Genomic DNA, 18,102 nt, shown 5'->3' on the forward strand with positions numbered 1-18,102 from the left:
TATTGCAGTTTTAGTTTATTTCCTGTATTTAACAAATGGATGACTTATAAAGATGATCATGCTTCAATACATCAGTTCTGCACATATAACTCTGTAATGTATAGCTAAGACAGTTGTAGACACCATCAACTGTCCAGATAAATCAAATGCCAAATATGCTTCATTTAAATGTCAGCTTTACATTCAAGTCTATGATTAGTACACTCTTAGAAAAAATGGTTCCAAAAGAAGAACCCTTTTGGGTTCCATGTAAAAGCCCTCTGTGGAAAGGGTTCTACATGGAACCCAAAAGGCTCTACCTGGAGCCCAAAAGGGTTCTTCAAAGGGTTTAGCAGATTAAAAAAATGAGAAGAAATAAAATGCCCCAAGCAAGCAAATTACACAGGGGACATGTGTTCCACAGAAATGATTTACACTTAGGACGTCTTGCCTCACACCATTTACCGAGAAGAGATGGAGAGACATGGCCCATAGTGAAAGAATAAAGTCAACTGATGGTTATGTATTAAAAAAGGCACATTTTTGAAAGGTTTTTATTTTCTCTTATTTTTTGTCTTTTTTTGTGCTCTCCAGATTTGGTCTTTGAGTGAAGTGAAGTATCATATTAACATAAAAAATATATAGGACAATCAGTAAGCCATAAGACAATGAGTAATGTGACAAAGTCCAGTTACGAGTAAACGATTGCTGTTAAGAGAAAGATAAACTTGCTGCGTTCATAACCAAGTGGGAGGTGAGAATTTACCAGTTGTGAAGTCGTAAAAATCAGTTGGATGTACTGACGTGCTTTGAACTCGTTGAGAAATGCCGATTGGCTAATGGCCAACAAGCTGTGTCAACCATAAACCAAAAGTACAGCTATAATGCTTGTAAACAAATTATAGATTTTAGAAACCATATTAATAGATTGCTTTTTATAAATCATGTTTTCTTGTTACATTTAACTGTTGAAAATTCTGTTAACAAGGTCATTTACTTAGTAGGCGATGTCAGAAGTCAACATGTGGGAGAAGTTGGAGCTCAGGAATGATATACGAGTTTTCCCCTATTAATTATCAGTTCAAATCAAGTCAAATTGTATTGGTCACATGCACATGGTTAGCAGATGTTATTGTGCGTGTAGCGAAATGCTTGTGCTTTTAGTTCTGACAGTGCAGCAATATCTAACAAGTAATATCTAACAATTCCACAACAACTACCTAATACACACAAATCTAAGTAAAGGAATGGAATAAGAATGTATAAATATAAATATATGGATGAGCAATGTCAAAGCAACATAGGCTAAGATGCGATAGATAGTATTGTTCGAAGGGCATTCAAGTGATTTTTCTGCCATTTGTATGTGGTAAATTCCCACTTCCCACTCGTTTACGAATGCAGCATTAGGGTAAAAATACCTTTCGTTTGAACTTAAAGAAACATTATAGGCTATAAACTCACTATTATACAATGTATATGTGTTACAGAAAGAACCGCCCAAAATGTATGTCTGGAACAGGAAACAGGAAGCTATATCATGAAAATACATTCCGCATTACATTAATTAAATTAACCCAAATGCAAATGTCAGGAGCTGACTGTCTTAATTGGGTCAAATTCATGTTGAAATGGGGCCCCTGACAGAAACTCCATATCTGGGCATAGCTGGCTCCTGGAAAATGTGTGTTGAATTGGGGCCCTATCAGGATCCCCAGATATGGGCCTAGCAGGAACTCCACATATGGGCATACTAATTATGTCAGTAATTCATCACACCTGGGCTCAATCTGAGTTAGGAATCTGATTGGATAGGAATTTCTATTTAAAAGGGGTTTTCAGGTTGGTAAGGGTTTAGAACCTTTCATTTGAATGTTGCTGCAAGCCAAATACAGATGCACATTTTGTGTGTAGATTGTCTTTGTCTGTTTGGGTTGCTGGAGAGACTCTGCTGCTGAGGGGAGACTAGTAACTCACCTGCAATTATACCGGCACACAAGGCCTGATACAGATAATGGATTAATTTGTGAAGTACCAGTGACTCGTTCAATATGGAAGTGGTCCAATGAAGCAGATGCTAAGCTACAGGACTGTTTTTGCTAGCACAGACTGGAATATGTTCTGGGATTCATCTGATGCCGTTAAGGAGTTTACCACAGTCACAGGCTTAATTAATAAGTGAGACGACGTCGTCCCCACAGTGAACATAAATTACGAAACATATCCCAACCAGAAGTTTTGGATTACAGGTAACATCCACAATGAGCTAACGAATAGAGCTGCCACTTTCAAGGAGCGGGGACACTAATCCAGACGCTTAGAAGATATCCCACTACACTCTCCGAACCATCAAACAGGCAAAGTGTCAACACTGGACCAAGATAGAATCATACTACACTGGATCTGATGCTTGTCGGATGTGGCAGGGCTTTCAAACTATCATGGATTATACCTACATGTTTCAAGGAGACCACCATAGTCCATAGTGCCCAAGAATGCCAAGGTAACCAGTCTCTAAATGACTATAGCCCGGTTGCACTTACATCTGTAGCCATGAAATGCTTCGGAAGGCTGGTCAAATCAAATGTATTTATATAGCCCTTCTTACATCAGCCGATATCTCAAAGTGCTATACAGAAACCCAGCCTAAAATCACAAACAGCAAGCAATGCAGGTGTAGAAGCACGGTGACTAGGAAAAACTCCCTAGAAAGGCCAAAACCGAGGAAGAAACCTAAAGAGGAACCAGGCTATGAGGGGTGGCCAGTCCTCTTCTGGCTGTGCCGGGTGGAGATTATAACAGAACATGGCCAAGATGTTCAAATGTTCATAAATGACCAGCATGGTCAAATAATAATCACAGTAGTTGTCGAGGGTGCAGCAAGTCAGCACCTCAGGAGTAAATGTCAGTTGGCTTTTCAAGGCAGATCATTAAGAGTATCTCTGCCGCTCCAGCTGTCTCTAGAGAGTTGAAAACTGCAGGTCTGGGACAGGTAGCACATCCGGTGAACAGGTCAGGGTTCCATAGCCGCAGGCAGACCTGTTGAAACTGGAGCAGTAGCACGGCCAAGTGGACTGGGGACTGCAAGGAGCCATCATGCCAAGTAGTCCTGAGGCATGGTCCTAGGGCTCAGGTCCTCTGAGAGAGAAAGAGAGAATTCGAGAGAGAATACTTAAATAAACACAGGACACCGGATAAGACAGGAGAAGTACTCCAGATATAACAGACTGACCCTAGCCCCCCGACACAAACTACTGCAGCATAAATACTGGAGGCTGAGACAGGAGGGGTCAGGAGACACTGTGGCCCCATCCGATGATACCCCCAGACAGGGCCAAACAGGCAGGATATAACCCCACCCACTTTGCCAAAGCACAGCCCCCACACCACTAGAGGGATATCTTCAACCACCAACTTACCATCCTGAGACAAGGCCAAGTATAGCCCACAAAGATCTCCGCCACGGCACAACCCAAGGGGTGGTGCCAACCCAGACAGGAAGATCACGTCAGTGACTCAACCCACTCAAGTGACGCACCCCTCCTAGGGACGGCATGGAAGAGCACCAGTGACTGCCAGTAAGCCAGTGACTCAGCCCCTGTAATAGGGTTAGAGGCAGAGAATCCCAGTGTAAAGAGGGGAACCGGCCAGGCAGAGACGGCAAGGTCGGTTCGTTGCTCCAGAGCCTTTCCATTCACCTTCACACTCCTGGGCCAGACTACACTCAATCATATGACCTACTGAAGAGATGAGTCTTCAGTAAAGACTTAAAGGTTGAGACCGAGTCTGTGTCTCTCACATGGGTAGGCAGACCATTCCATAAAAATTGAGCTCTATAGGAGAAAGCCCTACCTCCAGCTGTTTGCTTATAAATTCTAGGGACAATTAGGAGGCCTGCGTCTTGTGACCGTAGCGTACGTGTAGGTATTTACGGCAGGACCAAATCAGAAAGATGGGTAGGAGCAAGCCCATGTAATGCTTTGTAGGTTAGCAGTAAAAACTTGAAATCAGCCATTGCCTTAACAGGAGTGTAGGGAGGCTAGCACTGGAGTAATATGATCATTTTTGGGGGTTCTAGTCAGGATTCTAGCAGCCGTATTTAGCACTAACTGAAGTCTATTTAGTGCTTTATCTGGGTAGCCGGAAACTAGAGCATTGCAGTAGTCTAACCTAGAAGTAACAAAAGCATGGATTAATTGTTATGCATCATTTTTGGACAGAAAGTTTCTCATTTTTGCAATGGAAAAAAGCTGTCCTTGAAACAGTCTTGAAATGTTCGTCAAAAGAGAGATCAGGGTCCAGAGTAACGCCGAGGTCCTTCACAGTTTTATTTGAGACCACTGTACAACCATCAAGATGAATTGTCAGATTCAACAGGATATCTCTTTGTTTCTTGGGACCTAGAACAAGCATCTCTGTTTTGTCCGAGTTTAAAAGTAGAAAGTTTGCAGCCATCCACTTCCTTATGTCTGAAACACAGGCTTCTAGCGAGGGCAATTTTGGGGCTTCACCATGTTTCATTGAAATGTACAGCTGTGTGTCATCTGCATAGCAGTGAAAGTTAACATTGTTTTCGAATGACATCCCCAAGAGGTAAAATATATAGTGAAAACAATAGTGGTCCTGAAAACGGAACCTTGAGGATCACTGAAATGTACAGTTGATTTGTCAGAGGACTAACCATTCAAAAAGACAAACTGATGTCTTTCTAACAGATAAGATCTAAACCAGACCAGAACTTGTCTGTGTAGACCAATTTGGGTTTCCAATCTCTCATGGCTCACATCAACACCATCATCCCAGACACCCTGGACCCTCTCCAATTTGCATAGCGCCCCAATAGATCCATAGATGACACAATCTATATTACACTTCCACCTGGGCAAAATGAACACCTGTGAGAATGCTATTCATTGACTACAACTCAGCTTTCAACACCATAGTGCCCTCCAAGCTCATCATAAAGGTAAAGACCTTGGGATTAAACACCTCCCTCTACAACTGGATCCTGGACATCCTGACTGGCTGCCCCCATGTGGTGAGGGTAGGCAACAACACATCCGCCACAATGACCCTCAACACGGGGGATTCTCAAGGATGGGTGCTTAGTCCCCTCCTGTACTCCGTTCACCCACAACTGCTTGGCCACGCTTAACTCCAACACCAAGTTTGCTGACGACACGATGGTGATAGGCCTGTACACTGACGACGATGAGACGGCCTGCAGGGAGGAGGTCAGACCTTGCAGTGTGGTGCCAGGACAACAACCTCTCCCTCAACATCAGAAAGTCAAAGGAGCTCATCGTGGACTACAGGAAACGGAGGGCCGAGCACACCCCCATCCACATCAAAGGGGCTGTAATGGAGCAGGTTGACAGAGTCAAGTTCCTCAGTGTCCACGTCACTAAATAATTATCATGGTCCACAACCACCAACACAGTCGTGAAAAGGGAATGACAACGCCTCATCCCCTGCAGGAGGCTGAAAAGTTTCAGCGTGGGTCATCAGATCCTCAAAGTTCTACAGCTACACCCTTGAGAGAATCTTGACTGGCTGTACACCACTTGGTATGGCATCCAATCGCGAGGTGCTACAGAGGGTAGTGCTTATGGCCCAGTACATCACTGGGGTCGAGCTCCCTGCCATCCAGGACCTCTATACCAGACGGTGACAGAGGAAGGCGCTAGAAATTGACAATCTCCAGCCACCCAAGTCAGACTGTTTTCTGTGCTACCGCATGGTAAGCAGTATCAACGCACTAAGTCTGGAACCAACAAGAACCTGAACAGCTTCTACCGCCAAGCCATAAGACTGCTAAATAGTTTGTCCGGATAGCGATTGATTATCTGCATTGACTGTTTTTAGACTAACTCGTTAGACTCATCACATACGCTGCTGTGACTGTTTATTATCCTGTTGCTTAATCACTTTATCCCTACCTACAGTGCCTTCAGAAAGTATTCATACCCCTTGACGTATTCCACATTTTGTGTTACAGCCTGAATTTAAAATGGATTAAATGTATTTTTTTCTCACCCACCCACAATACCCCATAATGACAAAGTGAAAGCATGATTTTTGACATTCTTATCACATTTATTGAAAATGAAATACATAAGTATTCACACTCCTGAGTCAATACTTTGTAGAAGCACCTTTGGCAGTGACTCTTTCTAGGTAACTCTAAGAGCTTTTCACAACTGGATTGTGCCAAATTTGCCCATTTTATTCTTGAAAAAATTCTACGAGCTCTGTCAAATTGATGGTTCATTTCTAAACAACTGTTTTGAAGCAGATTTGAAAATATGGAGACTGGTACTTATTAATTATTTGTTACTTTTTTTTTGGTTGTATTTTTCTTAACTGCATTGTTGGTTAAGGGCTTGTAAGTAAGCATTTCACTGTAAGGTCTACTCGGTGCATGTGACAGATAACATTTGATTGACTACTTAATCTCTGTAGCCCACGCATACCATTATCTGTAAGGTCCCTCAGTCGAGTAGTGAATTTCAAACAGATTCAACCACAAAGACCAGGGAGGTTTTCCAATGCCTCGCAAAGAAGGCACCAATTGATAGGAGACATTGAATATCTATTTGAGCATGGTGAAGTTATGGATAGTGTATCAGATAGTGTATCAGTATACCCAGTCACTACAAAGATACAGCTCAGTTGCCGGAGAGGAAGGAAACCTCTTATGGATTTCACCATGAGGCCAATGGTGACTTTAAAACAGTTACAGAGTATAATGGCTGTGATAGGAGAAAACTGAGGATGGATCAACAACATTGTAGTTACTCCACAACACTAACGTATATACTAACAGAGTGAAAAGAAGGAAGCCAATACAGAATAAAAATATTCCAAAACATGCATCCTGTTTGTTAATGTTAGCTCACCGTCCCGCGGGGGGACACTGATCCTGTAGAGTTAAAGAGCAGCAGTAAAATAACAATAGCTGGGTATGTACAGGGTCAATGTGCGGGGGCACCGGTTAGTTGAGGTAATTGAGGTAATATGTACATGTAGGTAGTTATTAAAGTGAATATGCATAGATAATAAACAGAAGGGGGGGGGGGGGGGGCTTGGAGCTGTTTAGAAGCCTCTTGGACCTAGAATTGGTGCTCCGGTACCCCGTGCTGTGCAGTAGCAGAGAGAACAGTCTGACTGGGGTGGCTGGAGTCTTTTTGGGGCTTGCCTGTTATGGCCCCAGTGATGTACTAGGCCATACGCACTACTTTGTAGTGCCTTGCGGAACTTGAAACTCTCAACCTGGTCTCCTTTCACATATCTGTTTTTAGATAAGATATTTACATCCAACATTTAATTGTGTACATGATTAGCTTTGTTTTGATCTTTCGGGTACCATCTTGGGTCTGGAACGAGCAACCTGGTAGCCAGATATGGCTATATTGAAGTGTCAACTGCAAACATTCTCACTGCACTCAATAGTATTGGGGTGAAGCACTATAGGTGAAAGGTCAACATCTAGATAAGGTGAGTTCAGTTGAAATGTCAAAACACAGACAGGGAGGATTACTTTGGTGAAAACTGCTGTCAAACAGCAGAGGACAGTACAGACAAACAAGTACTAGAAGGTGATGATAGGCTGCTCCAGGCAGCGGTGTGCTTTAGGAGCATGCGGACTCCTCAGAGCGGTCGGGTAGGCTGTTTGGAGTGTTTATCCGACTGGATTAAAAAATGTTTTAAAAAAGAATGTCCCCCCCATTTCTAAAATCATAGTTGCGCCCTTGGTCATGAGAACTTTTGGCAATTTGACTGATCTTTTGCACACGCAAAGCACAATGCATGCAAGACATAAGTTAGTAATCGAGGTAGACAGTATTAGGGAGCCAAGAACAGTGGAGCCATTATGAATAATAAATCAATATAATTGCAAAATATACTGAACAAGAATTTAAACGCAAGATGTTAAGTGTTGGTCCCATGTTTCATGAGCTGAAATAATTTTAAAAAAGCAATTTTGTTAAGGAGTATTTCTGTCCGTAATAAAGCCTTTTGTGGGGAAAAACTCATTCTGATTGGCTGAGCTAGGCTTCCCCCTGCCTAGTCATGTGAAATCCATAAATTAAGGCCTAATTTATTTATTTATTTAAATTTGACTGATTTCCTTTTATGAACTGTAACTCAGTAAAATCTTTGAAATTGTTGCATGTTGTGTTTATATTTTTTGTTCAGTATATATTTTTAGTCTGCATTAGGATTGAAGTACAGTGTTTTTTAATATACTTAAAATGTTGTTTAAAACAAACCCCACCAAAATCGTATAATGGATGTGGTTCATATGGTACAATCAACAATAAAAAAGGATGCCAGGTAAAGCAGGACATTCCAGCCAGTGTCATCTCTTGAAATAAGTGTACCCCTATAGGGCTATGGCAGAGAAGGAAGAGGAAGTGAGACATCACACTCCCTGCTATGCAGAGTACCACAGTGTGAGTCATAATAACCCATAAAACCTAGCGGTCAAACAGGGAAATGGTTCCAAACATTTTTCCACTGTTCATTTTTCCCAAAGAGGATTTTAGAAACACTTAAAATAAGAACTGTGTTTCGTGTCGGCTTACGTGACGTTTTGATAACCTTGTAAATCTCTCTAGGACAAGGCGTGCCTCCATCTTGTCACTCCCCCACTGTTGTGAAAAATATTTTCTATGCTGTAGAAATGCATATTATTAATGTCAAAATTATTTTTTTGCCACATTTATTTTATTACAGACACCATAATGCATACTTTTAAATTATATTATGTGAGCTAAACAAAAATAAAATAAGAATTTGTTCTTAACTGACTTGCCTAGTTAAATAAAGGTTAAATAAAAAATATATAAATAACAAATAAATGGCCATGGTTTATATACATCATTGGAGCCACCACATTAAGCAGACCGGACCTGACAACTTTTTCAATGGTTAACGGCCCACATTGGGACATCTTCATTTATCCACTATCTTCGGCTATGGCTCGAGGCTAGCTAGCAAGAAGGAGGGGATTAGATTAAACTGCCCGGGTTGAACCCGGCCAGAGAAGATGAGGACGAGAGAGGACCAACTCGGCGGACCATCTATCTCCTTCCAGCAGGTGGCGTTTTTTCATTGTTTCGCTCACCAAAGAAATTAGTTTTTGTATGGATGTCAATGAGTGTCGAATTTGTCAACAAAAAATGTAATGGCTTATTTGCAACGTGAGGTCTATGTGAACAAATATAAGTTTCCAAAATGCTTAAGCTGTTACAAGTGCACTGATATAAATAGGACATGTGACATCCCGGCAACTTTGAAAAAAAAAACAAACATTTTATATCGAGATGGCTATGCATTACATCAATGTCAATGAGGCTAATAGCACAGCATCTCTCTCAAATGAATACCGGCGGTTGAGGTCAACAACCCTTATCGATTATTCAAAAAATATATATATATATTATTAATGAAATATATCCACCAATCCAAAGAAAGGATAGGTGGGATCTAGACAGCCCGCTGTGCCGCTTTGTGGAGAATGACTCACATTGACAGCCGAGTGTCTCGTCAGTAGATCCATAATATTTGACCCGGCTATGATCCATCACGTGACCGGGCGGAGTCGGTGAGGGAGGCGCGCCATGTTCAAATCAAACTGTATTCTGCTCCGCTCTGAATGGATCGCCGTTTGGGTCTTTACGTGTCAAGACGGATACACGTAAATTAACACTATTTGACGCGTTAAATAAGCTTTTAATAAAAACATTTTTTTAAAGCTTTTAATTTGACACGTCGGCAACCAAGCGCCACCACTACTATCAGTAGCACTGCCAAAGCTGTACAAAAAAGTCTGCAAACAAGCAAACACCGGCCACGAACGATGTTTTACAATACCGCGTTGGTAATAAAGTATTATTTGTTCGACTGCAACTTCTGGGGTAGCTAGCTTTAGTTTGGTACCAAGCTAGCACCAATACAAACAGAATAAAAACAATGACCAGTAACTTAGAAACTGCAGTCATTTTCATTATTCTTAGCAATGATTTATGAATCATTGTGAGTAAGTATTAGCTAGGTAGCCACCTGTTGTTCGCCAATTGAAATTGAACTTCAGTTCATGAAAATACATAGCTAGCCAGCTACTTAACCGTGCTGCCCAAAGCTATAACGTTAAAAGGAGCCAGTTAGCTTTATCAGGCTAGTGAGGCTCGACCGGACCGGGTTATGTGTTGTGAAAATAGCCACAATAAGGATTAGACACAACAGTGGAATTTGCGATTTGCCTTCAAAATAAAAGTACCTCTTTGAAAGTTATGCAGAAGGATACAATTGGTGGAATCATGTCAAATTTAGACTAGATCATGTTAATAAACAAGGTTGTGACATGAAATACGAGTGATAGTGTAGTCAATGTGTAATAACTACGTAAAAAAATGTATGAACGCGTTAACTGGGAACTGGGAAATCTCCAACTTCCGAATTCAATGCATTTAAGTCAACTGGGAACTCTGAAAAAAAGAGCTCAGACTGACAAAAATAGCTTTGAATGGTTTTCCAACTCGGAATTCCAAGTCGGGAACGGGGCCTCTTTCTCAAGCTCCAACTTTCCGACATGAAGGTCGCTGACGTCAAGATTTGACCTTGTTTTTAGTTTTGTTCCCAGTTGTCTTGAAATCACCACCACGTGGTTAGCTGATACATAAACTATCCAGGCATTGTAAAATCTGGAATGCGTTAGGAATTTCCATGTCAGCGTGTATGGACGTCTCTGCAGAGAAGATGGCGAAAGTGGATGCTAAATTCGAATCAAGCAGCGCGTCGAGCAAAGTAGGCGAAGACAAATGTTCTGAATGGACAACAGTAGTATCGAAAACTGAAACAAAAAGGAAATTGTAATACGTGTATGGATGATAATGAATCGCTTCTTGCTGAGATGCGTTTGTTAATTAAGTAAGGATGCATATGTGGGAGAGGTGTTGAAAATGATGAAGTATGTGCTTGTAAAAGTGGAGTCTGTCAGAGTGATCTTATTTTGATGAATTGTATTTCTAAAGAACAGAGGAAGATTGCAGTGGGCCAACATAAATGTTGTGTTTCGAACTTTGGAGAAGACCACCCGTCAAAGGAGTCCCTTAGGCGTGATGACAGATATTCCGGTTGAATACCTGAAGAGAATTCCAGGTGTAGTTGGTGCCCAGCGTCTGACCCGCTGGGTGAATGGAGAAGAAGAAGAACGTCTGTCGGCTCTGTTGTTTTTTGATAAAGAGCAAATATCTACCCATGTGTAGCTTGGTTATGTAAGATACGCTGCAAGAGCACTTCTACCCTCAAACCACAAGACTAGTGAACACCTAATCAAATGGCTACCCAGACTATTTGCACCCCCCCCCCCTTTTTTACACTGCTGCTACTCTCTGTTGTTATCATCTATGCATATTCACTTGAACTCTACCTACATGTACATATTACCTCAACTAACCAGCGCATGTGACTAATAAAATTGCATTTTGAAGTGTACGAATTGTAAATGATTTGGCCATGTTTTAAGTGTGTGCAGATGGACAGAGTATACTGAAGAACGATGTGTAGAAGGGCGACAGGGTTGCAATTGTGGTGGGAATCATGATCCTGAGTTCCTGGAGTGCCCTGTAAGGGTGAAGGAGATTGAGGTGGCAAAAGTTATGGCGGTCAATTGAATCTCCTGTGGAGGCGATTAAAAGAACTGAGAAAACAAGTGATGCTAGTGAAGATATGGTAGTGAATGCACCACAGCCTGTACTAAATGTTTGCTTCCAGACAAAATTTCCCAGGTGCGTTAAAAGGTGGATTTTGTTTGCCTTCATTGCTGTAGTTATAAACGGTACAACACAAGTCCCAAAGAAGTCTAAGAAACTGGACATTGTGGCTGCAGCAGAAAAGTTTTGGAGACTTTTTAAGGATTTTACATCTGAAGACTTGCAAAATGGTACTGGCGAAAGAATACCCGCCCTCTCAGGTTCCCCTTTGGTCTGTGTAGGGATCAGATCGGTTTTTATTTTTTAACTTAATCAAACGTCGTTTGATTTATTTTTTGGTAGGTTTATTTTGTTTCGTTTTGTGGGACTCCTGTTTCCATCCCGCACAGTAGGTGGCGGGATGTACATTCAATTGTGTGATCGCAATATACCATAGAATAAATTCTGGCATGCGTTAGCATTGGGAAGTCAGATAAAGCGTTTTTATCAAAAGCTATTACTTTCACATGTAAAAACACGGAATCCTACTCATTAGTACACGTTATTAATCTATGTCGCTTTTGTTTTGAGCCGATTTCGCCGTCGTCCAGAACGGGGCACTCTGCTCCAAATGGAATGCAATCAACGTAAACCCGGTTCACCGGGGATATTAATCGAATCCCCTCAATGGCGGGGTGCGCGGTCGCACTGATGAAAACCGAGCCGCGGCTCTTATGCACAGTTCATTATCTAGCTTCACACGGGTCTTATTACCTGTGTCGATTGTAGACTATGTGCTGCCGGTGAGAAAATAATCTATATTTTCTATTAAGTTGCCTTCTGTATTTAATGATATATTTTCAGCTACATACACAGGTTGTTTTCAGTTTACATTCACTGTCAGAGCATGGAACCTTTGCGGAAAGAGGCGAAGGATAATCCATCGGCTACAGCTAATCTTCTTTCCAAGATTTTCTTCTGGTAAGGAAAGTACAGTAGCGGCAATGTTTGACAGCTACTGACAGACAAAGCCGAATAGGTTTTGACAGTTGCTATGAATGTTCAAGTGTGAATGACGCTTGCAGTATCCCTACGTGTATCCTACCAGCTCCGTTGCCATAGCCTTCTAGAGCGCAAGGACACGGACGACTGCGGGTAGATAAGGTGCTCAGACAATGACCTCATCACTTCTTCTATGAAAGTTTAAAACAAAACTGTCAGTCCACAGGGCTGTTTGGGTGGATTGCTGCGAGTGTGCCTAAAGTAAACATTTACATTTGAACTGTATTATGGTACTTTGTTTATTACTCAAAAAAGAATGGACAGAACATGCATTCAAATGTGTATAAGTTTTAGGCCTTCTTTTTTTTTTGCATGTGTGAATAACAAAAAATCCAACATACTGTTTGTTATCCTTTACCAGTATAACTTACACTGAACTTTACTTTAATTATTTACTGTATACGTGTACTGTACATAAACACACACCTGTTCCTTGTCACCAGCTGGCTGAATCCTTTATTCCGTATCGGCTATAATCGGAGGCTAGAGGAACATGACATGTACAAAGTTCTCCCAGAGGATGGATCTGAGAGACTAGGAGAAGATTTACAGTGGTAAGTCACACCTTAATGCGCTCCCGAGTGGCACAGCGGGCTAGGGCACGGCATCTCTGTGCAAGAGGCGTCACTACAGTTCCTGGTTCTATTCCAGGCTGTATCACTTGCCCAGTTAAATAAATGCAACCCGGACACATTCTGAGAGTTTGATGAATGCAGTAAATTTGATGCTGTGGCTGTTGTTTGAGTGTTACATTGCTATTGTCTGTAGGTACTGGGATCAAGAAGTACAGTGGGCTGCTAAGGACCTGCGCACACCCAGACTAACCAGAGTCCTCATTGCGTGCTATTGGAGGTCCTATTCTGTCATAGGAATATTTACTCTCATTGAGGTACCACAAACACTGTCTGCAGGCATATACTTACAATATTCACTGAGTAACTTACCCATGAATGTGTAACTGGTGTGAAATGGCTAGCTAGTTAGTGATGTGTGCTCGTAGCATTTCAATCGGTGACGTCACCCTCTCTGAGACCTTGAAGTAGTTGTTTTTTTCCCCTCTCATCAGGAAATTATCAAAATGATTCAGCCAGTACTTCTTGGGAAGCTCATCCGGTATTTTGAGAGCTATGACCCTGACAACATGGATGCTCTGTATGAGGCCTGTGGCTATGCTGCAGGCGTCTCCCTGTCCACCCTGGGTCTGGCTGCTCTGCACCACCTCTACTTCTACCACGTGCAGCGAGCCGGCATGAAGATCCGGGTGGCCATGTGTCACATGATCTATCGGAAGGTCAGTAACCTCCAGCTCTCAGATTAAAGCCTATTTAAACAGGACCCCGGGTTTTTTTTTTTTTTTTTTTTTCTCCCCCCACCTTGTCTCGTCACTACGGAAACACTCTTGGCTATAATGACAGGTCATTCAGCTAGTCATCAGCAATCTTTTAAATATCTTTACAGTGCATGTTTATCACACGAGGCATGCAAATTGACTGTTGCGTGAATCTAAATACACACGGTCCTTTGATATCTCCAAAGGCCCTCTGTCTTAACAGCACAGCGCTGGGAAAAACCACCACTGGACAAATCGTCAACCTCTTATCCAATGACGTCAACAAGTTTGATGAGGTAGGCGCTGAAAAGACACATTCAAGATATTTGCATATCAAATGACACTGCTCAATAGCATACAGCTCTTCTCCCATCCTTTCACAGGTCACCATCTTTTTGCACTTCCTCTGGGTGGGTCCTCTACAAGCAGCGGCTGTGATGGTGTTGCTATGGTATGAGATCGGCCCATCATGCCTTGCAGGAATGGCCGTCCTGGTCTTCCTGATGCCTATACAGACTCTGTTTGGTCGCCTGTTCTCCTCTTTCAGGTACTGTACATGTACCATAATGTATCAATTCAAACTTTGTTTGTCACGTGCTGAATACAACAAGTGTTGACCTTACTGACCTTGTGAAATGCTTACTTACAAGCCCTTATCCAACAGTTCAATAAGAGTTCAGAAAATATTTACCAAATAAACTAAAGTAAAAAAAAAAAAAAAAAAAAGTAACACAATAAAATAACAATAACGAAGCTATATACAGGGGGTACCGGTACCGAGTCAGTGTGTTGGGGTACAGGTTATAGTCGAGGTAATTTGTACATGTAGGTAGGGGTAAAGTGATTGCGCATAGATAATTAACAGCGAGTAGCAGCAGTGTGAAAACAAATGGGGGTGGTGTGTGTGTCTGAACCAGTTTTGCTTTGGCGTTGTAAGTCATGTCACGTGTGGATACCTTGGCACTGTGAAAAAATAGTGGTGGAGAGACTTTGATGCCTTTTTGCTTTCATGCCAAGGGTTTTACAAACCTGTCTGGTTTATTACTGTATCCATGGGTGTGGTGTCCTGTTAGTCTGCTACAGTACTTGTTCCAGATGGGTTATTACTGTATCCATGGGTGTGGTGTCCTGTTAGTCTGCTACAGTACTTGTTCCAGATGGGTTTTTACTGTATCCATGGGTGTGGTGCCCTGTTAGTCTGCTACAGTACTTGTTCCAGATGGGTTATTACTGTATCCATGGGTGTGGTGTCCTGTTAGTCTGCTACAGTACTTGTTCCAGATGGGTTATTACTGTATCCATGGGTGTGGTGTCCTGTTAGTCTGCTACAGTACTTGTTCCAGATGGGTTTTTACTGTATCCATGGGTGTGGTGCCCTGTTAGTCTGCTACAGTACTTGTTCCAGATGGGTATTACTGTATCCATGGGTGTGGTGTCCTGTTAGTCTGCTACAGTACTTGTTCCAGATGGGTTTTTACTGTATCCATGGGTGTGGTGCCCTGTTAGTCTGCTACAGTACTTGTTCCAGATGGGTTATTACTGTATCCATGGGTGTGGTGCCCTGTTAGTCTGCTACAGTACTTGTTCCAGATGGGTTATTACTGTATCCATGGGTGTGGTGCCCTGTTAGTCTGCTACAGTACTTGTTCCAGATGGGTTTTTACTGTATCCATGGGTGTGGTGTCCTGTTAGTCTGCTGCAGTACTTGTTCCAGATGGGTTATTACTGTATCCATGGGTGTGGTGCCCTGTTAGTCTGCTACAGTACTTGTTCCAGATGGGTTATTACTGTATCCATGGGTGTGGTGTCCTGTTAGTCTGCTACAGTACTTGTTCCAGATGGGTTTTTACTGTATCCATGGGTGTGGTGCCCTGTTAGTCTGCTACAGTACTTGTTCCAAATGGGTTATTACTGTATCAATGGGTGTGGTGTCCTGTTAGTCTGCTGCAGTACTTGTTCCAGATGGGTTATTACTGTATCCATGGGTGTGGGGTCCTGTTAGTCTGCTACAGTACTTGTTCCAGATGGGTTATTACTGTATCCATGGGTGTGGTGTCCTGTTAGTCTGCTACAGTACTTGTTCCAGATGGGTTATTACTGTATCCATGGGTGTGGTGCCCTGTTAGTCTGCTACAGTACTTGTTCCAGATGGGTTATTACTGTATCCATGGGTGTGGTGCCCTGTTAGTCTGCTACAGTACTTGTTCCAGATGGGTTTTTACTGTATCCATGGGTGTGGTGCCCTGTTAGTCTGCTACAGTACTTGTTCCAGATGGGTTATTACTGTATCCATGGGTGTGGTGTCCTGTTAGTCTGCTACAGTACTTGTTCCAGATGGGTTATTACTGTATCCATGGGTGTGGTGTCCTGTTAGTCTGCTACAGTACTTGTTCCAGATGGGTTATTACTGTATCCATGGGTGTGGTGCCCTGTTAGTCTGCTACAGTACTTGTTCCAGATGGGTTTTTACTGTATCCATGGGTGTGGTGCCCTGTTAGTCTGCTACAGTACTTGTTCCAGATGGGTTATTACTGTATCCATGGGTGTGGTGTCCTGTTAGTCTGCTACAGTACTTGTTCCAGATGGGTTTTTACTGTATCCATGGGTGTGGTGCCCTGTTAGTCTGCTACAGTACTTGTTCCAGATGGGTTATTACTGTATCCATGGGTGTGGTGTCCTGTTAGTCTGCTACAGTACTTGTTCCAGATGGGTTTTTACTGTATCCATGGGTGTGGTGCCCTGTTAGTCTGCTACAGTACTTGTTCCAGATGGGTTATTACTGTATCCATGGGTGTGGTGTCCTGTTAGTCTGCTACAGTACTTGTTCCAGATGGGTTTTTACTGTATCCATGGGTGTGGTGTCCTGTTAGTCTGCTACAGTACTTGTTCCAGATGGGTTATTACTGTATCCATGGGTGTGGTGCCCTGTTAGTCTGCTACAGTACTTGTTCCAGATGGGTTATTACTGTATCCATGGGTGTGGTGCCCTGTTAGTCTGCTACAGTACTTGTTCCAAATGGGTTATTACTGTATCAATGGGTGTGGTGTCCTGTTAGTCTGCTGCAGTACTTGTTCCAGATGGGTTATTACTGTATCCATGGGTGTGGTGCCCTGTTAGTCTGCTACAGTACTTGTTCCAGATGGGTTATTACTGTATCCATGGGTGTGGTGCCCTGTTAGTCTGCTACAGTACTTGTTCCAGATGGGTTATTACTGTATCCATGGGTGTGGTGTCCTGTTAGTCTGCTACAGTACTTGTTCCAGATGGGTTATTACTGTATCCATGGGTGTGGTGTCCTGTTAGTCTGCTACAGTACTTGTTCCAGATGGGTTTTTACTGTATCCATGGGTGTGGTGTCCTGTTAGTCTGCTACAGTACTTGTTCCAGATGGGTTATTACTGTATCCATGGGTGTGGTGTCCTGTTAGTCTGCTACAGTACTTGTTCCAGATGGGTTATTACTGTATCCATGGGTGTGGTGTCCTGTTAGTCTGCTACAGTACTTGTTCCAGATGGGTTATTACTGTAAGTCCAGGTCTCTTCATTTAAGTGTAGATCAAGTCAGCTTTTGACCCCAGATGCTTCCTCTAGGCTGCGACATAGCCATGCCTCCTGACTGATCTACAAGGGTGATTCATAATTATGGTCCAGTTTGCCCAAGCTTTAGTTTAAATACCAGCTGAAACTCTAAAATGAAAGTCAAAGGGATGAATGAAACATGAGTGTAAAATGAAAACCGTTTTTTCCCCCCCTGTCATCTGCTGAATGGCAAACATTGCACTGACTCAAATGCCTAGATAAAGTGATTTGTCTCTTACAATGTTTAGGGGCACAACCGCAGCCTTGACAGACAACAGAATACGCACGATGAATGAAGTGGTCTCTGGGATCCGGATCATCAAGATGTATGCCTGGGAGAAGCCTTTTGCAGCTCTGGTAGATGAAGTCAGAAGGTGAATTATATTTGATTTACTTATTTTGTGTTTGATTTACATGGTTTACGACGATTGAGTCTGAATTGTATAGCTTGAA

General features: G+C 42.4%; 1 protein-coding gene and 1 long non-coding RNA gene across 2 annotated transcripts in view; one reads left to right on the forward strand and one right to left on the reverse strand.

Moving 5' to 3' along the window:
* Nucleotides 1-519: 519 nt before the first annotated feature.
* LOC149984639 (uncharacterized) lies at nt 520-9,633 on the reverse strand. Its single transcript, XR_016494760.1, has 2 exons — nt 9,512-9,633; nt 520-3,117 (listed from the first exon to the last, which is right to left on the reverse strand). It is a non-coding gene; the product is annotated as an uncharacterized LOC149984639 (long non-coding RNA).
* Nucleotides 9,634-11,502: 1,869 nt separating this feature from the next.
* Nucleotides 11,503-18,102, forward strand: part of LOC110520162 (ATP-binding cassette sub-family C member 4) — a 52,383-nt gene continuing 45,783 nt past the window's right edge. Inside the window, exons 1-7 of the mRNA XM_021597287.3 lie at nt 11,503-12,659; nt 13,184-13,294; nt 13,509-13,629; nt 13,807-14,031; nt 14,277-14,366; nt 14,454-14,617; nt 17,898-18,023. Coding sequence (XP_021452962.3) covers nt 12,586-12,659; nt 13,184-13,294; nt 13,509-13,629; nt 13,807-14,031; nt 14,277-14,366; nt 14,454-14,617; nt 17,898-18,023 — 911 coding nt within the window. The 5' untranslated portion in view covers nt 11,503-12,585. The remainder of the gene's footprint in view (nt 12,660-13,183; nt 13,295-13,508; nt 13,630-13,806; nt 14,032-14,276; nt 14,367-14,453; nt 14,618-17,897; nt 18,024-18,102) is intronic.

This window comes from Oncorhynchus mykiss, chromosome 3, assembly GCF_057628025.1.
Source record: "Oncorhynchus mykiss isolate SJ-2025 chromosome 3, ASM5762802v1, whole genome shotgun sequence".
NCBI classification, from domain to species: Eukaryota; Metazoa; Chordata; class Actinopteri; order Salmoniformes; family Salmonidae; genus Oncorhynchus; species Oncorhynchus mykiss.